Source organism: Mytilus edulis, chromosome 2 (assembly GCF_963676685.1).
Source record: "Mytilus edulis chromosome 2, xbMytEdul2.2, whole genome shotgun sequence".
NCBI lineage: Eukaryota > Metazoa > Mollusca > Bivalvia > Mytilida > Mytilidae > Mytilus > Mytilus edulis.
In genome coordinates, this window is record NC_092345.1 from 101,890,612 (window position 1) to 101,902,922 (window position 12,311).

Sequence of the window (12,311 nt, forward strand, 5' to 3'; positions counted from 1 at the left end):
TATACAAATTCTTATATTCTAAATATCTTGATATAGTTTGACTGCGCGAACTTTGCATATCTAGTATTAGATAATGATACGTAATAAAGGAGATAACCTCAACATCAGTTACACCTGTTATCAGCCTACTATTAACCTGATGAAAGATGGATACTTATCATTTGATAATTAATGGTACAATTATAGATATAATCTGAAGCATATATTCGTAAGGTATATATATGTATATAAAATATATTCTGAAATAAAAGCAAATACATGCGACAGTTGTCGCAATTGCAATCATACAACATCTTCTTATTTTTACAATGTTATAAAAATACAAAATTATCCCTTTATTTCAGTAGTAACATAAAAATTGAATTTTATCTATCTTCATATTTGTTTATCCACCTATGATTTCAAGATTTATGGAGACTTCCAGTCGAGTTCTAACCACACAAATTCTTATTCTATGTTAAACTATCTGATTGTACACGATTATATCCGTGAGAAAAACAATAAATTCAAGTCCCCTACAATTACGGTAGCAGGTGACAGTGGAAGTGTTTTTTTTCGTTAATCGTTCCTTTAAAAATATCAAGTTCAAAACTCAATAGTATACATAGATTTTTAACAAAGTAGTACTAAAACATGTTATACTCTATGGCATGTTCAAGTACTAAAGAAACAGCGATTAATAAATGTTCTCGTAGCAATATCATTATGCTTTGAAACTGTTTTTGAACACACATATCCATAAGATCGATGGCTTTAGAAAACATTATTTTAGAAATTTTAAAATTTTGTCTGGATCACGCAATGCATCAATTAATTTACCGACATCAATAAGTATATGTATAATATATATGAAATGTAAAAGCTTTACAACTCATAGGATTGTAAGGATTATAGATGTAAAACCCCCTAAACATAAAATATTCACAATGAATTCCATCTACCATCTGCACTACAATTCCATTGCTTTTTATTTCTTTTGAACTCGCATCTCACGTAGTTCCGTCGTAGAATTTTATTTGTGAAACTAAAACCTCTGTTTCTTGTCGCATACTAAACATATCTTTTGCTCGATTTGTTCAAAGAAAAAATTCCTCCTCCGGTAGGCGGTAATGAAGCGCAAACTGTTTTAATTATTTAAGACAAGAAACGGTACACAAAGCGAACGAGAAAAAGAAGAGTGCAAATACTTAAAACATTATCTTATCTTATCTTCACAATGCTTTTCTTTTTTTACATTTGTGACTTTTTTGTTGTTGCAAACAAATTATATTTAATAGTATGGGTTTCAGATCTGATTGTAACGTTTCACGACCCTTTCTTATACTATTTTAGTTCTATTACATAACTGGCAATGTCTTCAAAACCGCTGCTCAACATAAGCACGTCCACATATTTTTTTATTTGAATAAAGACGTTTGATGCACATGTCCATACCGCATCCTGAGTGACAGAATAGTCAATATGATAACGGTGGTCACTTAGTGGTAGAAGTAGAAGCATCTCATTACGTTTTAATTTACTTAATTCCCATTTTGATGCCCTAAATGATAGAGTAACACCCAGTACCACAAGAGGTAAACGGTTCATTTTTTACCATTGGATTAAAGAAATGAAGTTGACTACCAAAAAAATTACTAAACTCCAAACGGAAAAAAAAAATAAAATCGAAAGCTAACTTTTTAAGGTCAAACGTATCAAGAACTTTTAAGATTTTAAAGTTATAGGTACTGTATTTATACATAATAATAATTATAATAATGAACTTGCATGTCAAATGTCAATTTTCGTTTTACTAGATTGTTATGATAGATTTATCGTCGTTTTATCGAATCTTTTAGGAAATCGGTAAATTTTAGAAATAACAGTTTGGCATCAAAATGTCAAATATTTAATATGCAATGTTAATCTCCGTAAATTATCGCTTCCAAAATTTTATCAGACGCAATGCTTAAATCCAGTCAGTCGAGAAATCAATTTATCCTTGACAGATCAATCAAATATGACCTTCACATTGCTGGTAAGATACCAATCAAATAAGACAGAACTAACAAAGCATCCCGTCAACTAATTATCACTTTATTATGTCACGTGAGTCAATATTACGTCTTGGTCAGTCCAAGGAGCTTATATAACCTCCTTGGTCAGTCTCTTTAAGAATACCAGCCTAGTAGAGGTACTGATAAGTATTTAAATATTTCCATGGAAAAATCATTTACGATATTTCAAACTTCTAAGCAATGGCAGTTTAATGATCAAATACTGCAGACATTGATATTTTGAATCAGAAAATTGAGAATGGAAATGGGGAATGTGTCAAAGAGACAACAACCCGACTATAGAGCAGACAACAGCAGAAGGTCACCAACAGGTCTTCACCCAGAGGCGTCCTTCAGCTGGCCCCTAAACAAATGCATTCTTTGTAAAGAAGTAGTATAAGATGTGTAACGTTGCCGTAGATGTCTTTTATCCTATGAATGCTTCATCATAACTTGTCAAATCATAAATAAATAAAAAACAAATATTTAAGTCTCAAAGCAAATTTGTCAGATTTCCTCCGCTATTTTTTGTTGAATACGTGCAATTTGGGTCCTGTGACAATATACTATTTTAAAAGTGAGTCTCTGCATGTTTAAGGTGGATCCCTACAGATATAGCAAAATTTTTTCACCATTGAATTTTTCTTAAAATTTGCATACATATACTATGCAATGGCCTCTATAAAAATTTGAATTAAAAATAGTATGTCACCAGACTCGTTTCCATAGTAACGGTCACCAAAGTTGGTACATCACGTGTAGGCATAAATACATACCTTGTGTAGAAACTCCGGATTTTTTTAAGCCTTTGAAAGTATTTGGAAAGGTTTATTCTTCATTTATTAAAAAAATATTATTAAAAATGTAAATAAAACACAAATAATGGCAGTTTTATTCATATTTATTAGATTCGGCTCCAATTTAATCAACCAGTGGAACTGAGGTTAGAATACCATACGGATCATGTTAAAACAACCCTTTTATAGTTTACTCATTGTTGAGGGGGGATAGGACCTTTATCGGGACTCCGGGATCGGGTGTTTTTAAGCTCGGGATTTCGGGATTGACCCTTTCGGGATCCGGGAATCCTTTTTTTCGGATTTCGGGATGTCGGGATTTGCTTTATTTAAATTCGGTACCTCGGGATTTCGTTTTTTCAAGTCCGGGATTTCGGGATCAAGACCCTTCCTATCCCCCCTCATTGTTGAAGACAGATAACGTCCATTTCTATTATGGAAAGTATTATATAGTCAATATAATACTTCCATGATTCTATTATGGAAAGTTGTCTCATTGTCAATCATCCCATTACTTATTTTTTTTTGGGGGGGATTTTCTATAATTAACAATAACTGCTAGACCTCGAACCTTAGATGACCATAGTCTTGCGATCGATTCTTGACCTGAAATACGAAGGCGAAAAAGAAATACAACTCTAACATGTTCATTTATTCCAGGTATCCTCTTTACGGTACAAAATTTGTGAATGCTTTAAAGGTTGCTTCCCGTGATAAAACAAAGAGACAGAACAGAACACCGTAACAAGCGTGATACATTCTAAGCCCTTAATTATAGGAGCACTTAATATCAAGTTTTTGAATTGGTACTATATCAAATATCATTTATGAGTTATCTGTCCATGATAATCAAGAAAGCTATATTTGAAAAGGAGAGCATATAAACTCATTGGTGTATATTTGTAATATTGATTTGTCTCGATGTCGCATTGTTATTTCTGGTGGTTTTTTTTACACATTGTCCTTTGATTTTATTGTTGTTGTTCATGTGGGTATTGTGTGTGTGGTTTTTTATATATAGATATAAGAAGATGTGGTACGAGTGCCAATGAGACAAACCTGCATACAAGTCATAATTTATAAAAGTAAACAAGTATAGGTCAAAGTATGGTCTTCAACACGGAGCATTGGCTCACATCTAACAGCAAGCAAAAAATGACCTAAAAAATGACTGGTTTTAAACCATTCAAACAGGGAAACGAACGGTCTAATCCACATAAAAAAAGAACGAGAAACACCTTTGAACCGCATCAACAAACGGCAACCACTAAACATCAGGTTCCTAACTAAGGACAGTTGCAAGCAAATGCAGCGGGTTAAAATGTTTTAATAGGCGCCAAACTTCACCTTACCCTGAAACAATAGTGTAACATCACAGCATAGAAAGAAACACTTTAAAATATCTATTGAAATGTTTAAAGACAAATTATCAAAAATCAAATGAACATACACTGAACGTTTAGTTTTGATCTATGACACAAATTAAATACAAAATTAATCAAACGAGGCGTTTAGATGTAAAACAATTTCAGAGTGACAACCATAACCTTGGACAAAATTCCACAAATAAAATAACGTATATAGGTAAATAACAATAATTTTGTTGTAAGGTATACATGGAGTACGGAAATATTTTGTTTTGTTTTTGTTTGCGTAACAATAAACAGTATTTTTATATACGTTGTCCGCAATTTCTGAATTGGTCAAGCACGTAAATTGGAGACACTACAAACATATGATCACTTGTAACTTGCATTTATTTTGTGTAGACATGTTCACAACTTGTTTTTCGCATCACAAATAATAACAGAAAAAAAGAAGACAGCAATTGTTCATATCATCTGTATTAAAAATAAATTATACAAAACATTCAATCTCATAAAAAAACAATAAAAGGATTGTCAATACTGCTCCTCATAAATAAAAATATTAAAAGTTTAACAACGTTAAATTATGATGATAAGTGACAAAAAATGAACACGTGATCACACATGGGAGATTCTTTTGTCATGGTTTGGTCATTGGGAAGGTTTGGTCAGAAGTTCAATAGTTGGGACGACAAGCTTGTCCAGCCTACACACCTGCATTATTGGCAACACGGTAGCATGTAATTTCTATACAAAGTATTTATTACACGACATGTACGGTGGAAGACTACTAAACTATAACGGAAGTGGACTAATTCACTGATGTATAAACTGGAAGTTGTGTCTATCATTCGTCCTAACTGAATATGACAGATCTCACAATCGTTATCACAAGTCATCAGAAGGCTGTTCATCTTTTCAACTATTGGTCCGTAGTCATGACAACTGGTCGCTCGCCATTTCATAAAACACTGGAGACAAAAACCATGTCCTCGTCAAAATCTGAAATATCAAAGAGATAGCGGTAAATACATGAAAGCTACTGATTTGTATCAAGTTCTTGTTGGCGTGATTTATTTGTGAATCACAAACCACAAAAAGTGCGTCATATGTACAGCAGTTAATCGCGTTGTTAACCACGATCTATATATTTTCATGAAATGCATATTAAAGCTTCAATTGAAATTGTTTAATCTTGAATTATTGCATGGTGTTACCAAAAATTGTATGTTTCAAACCTTATTGTTTGTGTCATGCTATACATGCCCTTCCTGGACTCTGGATTGGTTTATGGAATTATTTTTCTGTGTCATAAGATTCATCCGACATTTGTTCAGTTATGTTAATTGAAAAAAGCAACCAAAAAACTATACCTTTTTCAAATCCAAATATTCTGATTAAAAAAAACAACGTGTTTAAATCAAAGTTCTTAATGTATCTGGACAAAAACTTTTAACTATCAGCTGACTGTCATAAACTTTGGTATGTATTGCGTCACTGCCAGAAGACATTTTATTAATTATTCCATAAATTTTTCTGATGTATACATGAAATGAATTAATGAAGGTCATAAATCAAACAAATGTGTTTCTTCCCAAGAGAAATGAATATTTTTACTTAGTTCTAGAAATGTATTTTACTACATGAACACATTAATTATATTGTTTCTTAAAAGCGCTGTAGCTGTAGCACGGTGTTCACCTACAGTTCGTTTTGTTGAATGTTAATTGATGGAAATAAGACTTGTGCCATTACTAGATGATGGGAGAATTTGAAATGCATCATCTTAATGATAAAAACAGAGAGTGATGCGTTTTGTCAGAGTAATAATCATTCTAGTAACAAATGTGCGTCCTCGATTTGATGTTTTTGGCAGATGGCTGAGGGTCTTCTTTGCAAAAGAGCGTCACGACACTTGAGAACTTGAGAAGAAAATGCCAAAGAAAATGCTTGAAAAATGTAAAAGTAATTTTCTTTCATGTCTTAGAAATACATAGTTGATGATGTTAAGGAAAACGGCTCTCGTTTAACATACTTGTTTCTTTGGTAATACATCCCGTCAATTTTATATTAAATTGTAATAAAAGAATACTGCTCTAACAACAAACACTTATATTGTTACAAAGAAAATAGTACAGCATACATGATTACTAAGAAAACATCGCTGGAGGAAAACACATATACGTTGTAATTAATGGTGGAATAATTGATTTGGACGAATATTACATATTCTTTAATTATTACTAGCAAAAAATGCTATTGTCCTTGTTACTGACACTAAGATGTCATTTGATTCGAGTATTTCTGATATTGGTTAATCCAGAAAAAGCTTCCATGCACAAAGTTTATAAAGTGGCATTAAGCGTGTAAGTGGTGGGTATTCCATAAAACATTATACGTTTTATGAGGATCTGAAATAATTTCTATTGTCTTTACTAATTTGTCCCTTTACAAAATGCATTAGTGGGTTTGTCATTCCCTTTTCTGTTACTTGTGATGAGACTGGCGGATACAGTAATTTGGTAAAAAAAAAAGGAGTCGTATTAACCCCAGCTTTTTAGGCAATACTATTTAAAAACAATTAATGTGGGAATTGTCCGTCATTTTTTAGGGCGAGCCTTCTGGCTTTATAGATATTTAACTGTTAATTTTAACGAAGTGTACTTGTGTTATTATATATAAATCCACATATTTATAGCAAGGATGTTATATGATATATACCGTCCTTGTTTATAGTATGGGTAGTAACACTACTACATTTTGTATACATTTTTAGAAAAATGCTTTTCAAATTGCACGAGATCGGTCAAGACGTTGATATTATAGGGTTATTGCATGAATATTGGAGAATATTGTCCCGAGTAGAATTTTATATTGCACGAGCTTGCGAGTCAATATATGTTCTACGAGGGACAATATTTCCCAATATTCATGCAATAACCCTTTTATTGTATAGCAATATAATATCTGAAAGTAAAAATTGGTTTAAACTAAGATTTTGTCTTGATGACGTCATTAATTTTAAAGATTTATTGTACTAGTGCAATATTGGAATTTATTGCAAGCTAACTTTTGATTACTTTCTGTGGGAAATATTATATTGCTATGCAATAAATAGTCTTATTACATTTGTACGGTGGTTGAAATTACAATGTAGAAGATCAAAATCTGTTCACAGTCTTTGGTTTTGCAATGGTTTGATTGAATTCGATATACATTCGTCATTGTACCTTTTGTAAAATTCTAGGGGTTGATTTATCAAAAGCACTGTTTTAATGTGAGTATATGAAAGGTCGAATAATGCTTTGGTTGCTTTCTTCGTTATAATGCAAACCTCGAATTAAGGCTACTACGAGTTTAAGATAAGATAATACAATACATGTTGATGCTGATCTTTTAAAAGATGTCTTTGTGTATTTCAAGGGATGGTCGCAATGACATGTACCCCAAATCTTCTTGCATTTATTCTTACTCTGCAGGCAACATTAAACGAAGAACAATCAATACAATTTTGTAGAATCTCTAAGTTCTTGTATGTTGTTCATTCACTACACAGTATGTACATACATGAAGTAATATTACTTCAAAAGTTACCAGATGTGCATCTCATATAATAACCAGAGCATATATTACACAATATTCCATAAAGAAAGCAGTAAGTTACGTATCAGTGAACATCAATACAAAGGGGATAGAAAACCAAGGGTGAAACAGTCGGGTGCTTGCTTTACGCCGGTAACAACAGCCGAGTTATGGAACACAACCACGTACAAAACAATGAAATCAAATGTTTACTACACCTGAAGTTTCTTTTACTTGGATGCCACCATGGGTCAATTGTTTAAGTCATTAACTGATGACTTTGACTTTTATAACAGCAATAGTTTTTGTGCGCACTTTTAAAAGGAAGTATACAACATTTTTTTATTGGCAGATTTCAGATTCGATTTTTTTCTGCAGTACACTAGTCAAAATATAAGATGCGGAATCAAAATCCGCTCGTCGACTAAAATTCATCAACTGATTTAAACACATGTAACATGTCTCTGGTCTAGGTGGATGTATTTGTCTCTGTCACTACAGTAGTCGCACACAGGCTTTTAGTCCCTTTTTAGTTTTGGTTTAACTAAACATTAATCACAAGCTTTTTATTAGTGGGTTTGCAAAATATTTAAAGGGAGACGGAAATATGGAAAGACATTTGTATTACCTTGAAAAAAATCGAAATATTATTGACTTTAAAAGTTCTATTGGACAAGATGCAATGTTTATCTGTATATAAATCTGGATTATGATAAGTGATTGTGTATCACGTCTGTATATCTACCGGCAAAAATGCATGTGTCATGTTGGATTATTTCTAGTTTTGTTCTCTTGTATTGATGTTGTACAGAACTAATGTTAACTTTGTCACTGAGCTCAAAGATCAAAAGAATTTCGTGGTAAAAGATTATATTATAAAGTGTAGAAACACGGCTTTCGTTGTTCTGTGTATCATACAGATAGAGTATAAGCATTGCAAACTTTGATGTATAAAAGGAACAAAGGCTTCCTCCTGAAGCGATTATCTGTTGACAAAATGCAGGGTTCCATAACTTTAAAAAAATCGTATTATCGAAACAACTATACAAAAAAAAAACACATAATCAATAATAATGAAATTGAAAATAACACTTTCTCCATAAGCAAGGCCAGATATACGTTTTCTATTGGGGAAAAATATTCTCCAACTCATAGAAAATGCCTTTAAAATGATTGTCCATACTAAAAATCACTGAGAATAAAAGACAACATTAATTATTCCAGGATTACACGTTTGTACCACTTCCAGGACATTTTAAATCTAGGGTTAAAAAGTGTTGAATTTTGGTGCTCCAAAAATATATTTTTTGGATAAATTTATGCTTAGTCTTTTTCTTTGGCGATAAATAATAGATGAATATCCTTTCCAGATAACATTTAGAACATTTTGATCTCAAGCAGTAATTTTAAAATTCAGTTTAATGTGAAATTACTTTTTCTAAAGAATCATATACACATTTTTTACTAGTTTTTAAAACATAGAAACATTACTAATACCATAGCCTTTATATTTATATTACTTTTATTTGCTTTAATGCAATAATATGATATTTACACAGAAGACAGATCCTTTATTTGTTCATGCACATTTATTTGTTCATGCACAATCTACAACTATAATTTACGACTGTCAGCAAGATATGTTCAGTACCAGGGTACTTACCAAATAATTTTAAATCACTTAATTTTGAGAAATGAAACATAATTCGATATATTTTATATCTAAGTGTTATCCTTTCAGTTTTATTATTTATTTATCATATTTATCATATCAATCATATTTTTGATAAAATCTTAAATCTTTCACCCCAGCATCTGTTGATATGGGTAACCATTTTCTAGATAAATCATGGCAAGTTTAGATATTGTGCTGGTCAAATAGAGGTTAAATTTATCAAAGCTAATATAAAATACTCTTTATATTAATTTTTTATTCAACTATGTTGCATATAATCTTTCGGTGGACGTGTGTATTTATTTCACATTGACTATACACACACAAACAGAAAACTCTATTCGTTTTCTGTTTCAAAATTCAACATAAAAATAAAAATATTGTTTTCTTATTAACAAACAAAAGTTTGTTGTGATTGTTAATAGTTATTTGTTTAAGGAAGAGGAAAAGGTGTTTGTGATTTTAAGGCAAATGATATAATAAATAGTAAATACTGTGTATATTATCATTATTATTTTATAATACAATAACTGTGTAAGCTATAGTTATTCTATATTGTATATTTAATACTAACCAACGAGTGTAATATAAATCAGTGTCCCGGCAAGGCCCATGCTCTAGATTATATATTTAATACTAACCTAAGAATGTAATATAAATCAGTGTCCCGGCAATGCCCATGCTCCCTCCATCCTCCACACAGAAAAGGCATAACTTAGTCTCTCATCTTCTACATAACTACAACTGGTAGACTTATTCTTATCACAATTGTCATCAGTTCTTAGTACTTGGTACAGAAAGTCAATATAACGGGAAGCTAACTTTAGAGTCTGGATTTTACTAAGTTTATCGGAGGGTAACGTCGGAATAATGGTTCGGAGAGTTGAAAAGGCTTCATTTAAACTTTGTGTCCTCTGTCTTTCACGAACATTTGCTAAACATCTTTGAGTATTAATTTCTTCCATTGATTGTCCTTTTTTCTTTTTCTTGCTATTTTCTCCACTACATGAAGACGAACTGTCATTCGAGTTTTCGTGTGACGATGCCTCCGATACAGAATCAAATGTCTTGCTGAAGGTTCTTTTTCGAGATTTCTTTTTCATTTTGGATAAGTCCATTTCTAAATGGTCCGTCATATCCTCGGCATATTCCTGTTTGATCATGGGTATTCCAATTTGTCCCTGAACGTACATTGTATCCATATTGCTACACTGCTGTGGTATCATAGTTAAATCTGTTAATACCATGGAGTTATTTGTAAAAAATTAGTTCAAACAATAATTCTGCATAAATGTATATCGTGCAGTTTGTCAACAGGATACCACCAAAATTTTTAAACTTTCACTTTTTTTTTCTGTTCAGAAATAAACTTATTACTTATACACGTGCATTCGGTTAATTATTTGTGAGGCACGTCCATTTATACCAGATGGTAATGCCAATGTTTGTTTACAGTATTACGCCCCGCCCCCTCCCGCAGAAGCTGAGGTTGGTGTAAGTGTAAATAGGTAATAAATCCCCGAAACCATTCTGCCAATCAAAAATTATATTACCCATATCGCAAAAGTGTGGAATTGTGATATTCGTCTCGCGCGAAAATTCCCATGGCGTTTGACTGACAACATGGAACGCAAGACGAGAAAGAAAAGATATTTGTCAGAAACTTTAGCATGTTTAGTCAATCTTTGCAAATTTTTCAATATTCCATTTCTGATTGATATACCTTTGAATAAGATTTTATTGAATAAATAAAACCTGAGAAAGTTTTTGTTCCGATAATCGCCCCATTGATCTCAGAAAGAAAAACAAATATTCACAAGATAAAGATTTCACGTAAAGGGGTGAAATTAGTAAAGATAAACAAGTTTTGTTTTGTCAATATATTTCTTAATTGTAATAAATAAGTTATGTGATAATGCAGGTGTCCTATTTTTGGTGGTTTAAATATTATTCGCTAAAATTCTGCAATTAATATAAAAAACTATTAACCGTGGTACATTGCAAAATTTTAATAATGCGCAAAAAATACCCATAATATCAGACAGTATTTTTAAATCGATTAAGACATAATTTAATAAAAAAAAAATAGAGGTTAAAAAAAAGTTTTCTGTATTTTTAGGCTGTAATGGTATAAAGTGAAAGAAAGTTGAAAACATAGTCAGTTTTATGGTTTATGGTTTGGGAACAATAACTATATCTATATCACTGCCCTTGACTTGACGCTTTTTTAATTCCGTAACATTCTCGTGATGACATGTCGTTTCCGATTACGACTTTGTATTTTAGTTATTTGACGTTAATCATTTTCCCGTCTGCACCGACGTTCCTGTCCGGTATTGCGGCGACAAAGCAGAACATTTAAAACGTCATCGTAAATATCTGCAATTCTGATGAATCCTTCAGATTTTATTTATACAGAATGTATACCCAAGGAAACATTTGATTTTTTAAGCAGATAGTTTTACCAGTCAGTTAATAAGATTTGCTGGAGATTTCGTAATTTACAATGCTGCATTGAGTCACACTTTGGCGTGAAGATTGCACGTGGAAAGAAAGTTCCCACGCTCTTGATAAGTAAGAAAACATTCCTTCATTCATAAAAATATTCACAATTTCAATGACATCTGTTTTCCTTGTAAACACCAGGATTAACGAGAAGGAAGTTTAAACGACTTCCGTTCTGTAAAATTAAAAAGCAAAAAACTCTAAACACACAAATTTTCAAGAGTACCATTTGATCGTAGTCGAGTGTTATATATAAATTCTCTGGGAAAAGTATATATACATGACGGGAAGTACTACTTCATTTTTCTTACGACAGAATCCGATATTTTAAAAGCTTTTTTTTTTAATT

General features: G+C 31.8%; 1 protein-coding gene across 1 annotated transcript; it reads right to left on the reverse strand.

Annotated features, from left to right (window-relative positions):
* Positions 1 to 5,059: 5,059 nt before the first annotated feature.
* On the reverse strand, positions 5,060 to 10,851 carry LOC139513695 (twist-related protein 2-like). The gene is made up of 2 exons (XM_071302410.1): positions 10,099 to 10,851; positions 5,060 to 5,202 (listed from the first exon to the last, which is right to left on the reverse strand). The coding sequence occupies exon 1, from the start codon at positions 10,702 to 10,704 to the stop codon at positions 10,117 to 10,119; it is 588 nt and encodes a 195-aa protein (XP_071158511.1). The 5' UTR covers positions 10,705 to 10,851; the 3' UTR covers positions 5,060 to 5,202; positions 10,099 to 10,116.
* Positions 10,852 to 12,311: the final 1,460 nt, after the last annotated feature.

Coding starts and splice junctions, on each gene's coding strand:
- LOC139513695 (XM_071302410.1), bottom strand. CDS start 10,704: ATGGTATTAACAGATTTAACTATGATACCACAGCAGTGTAGCAATATG.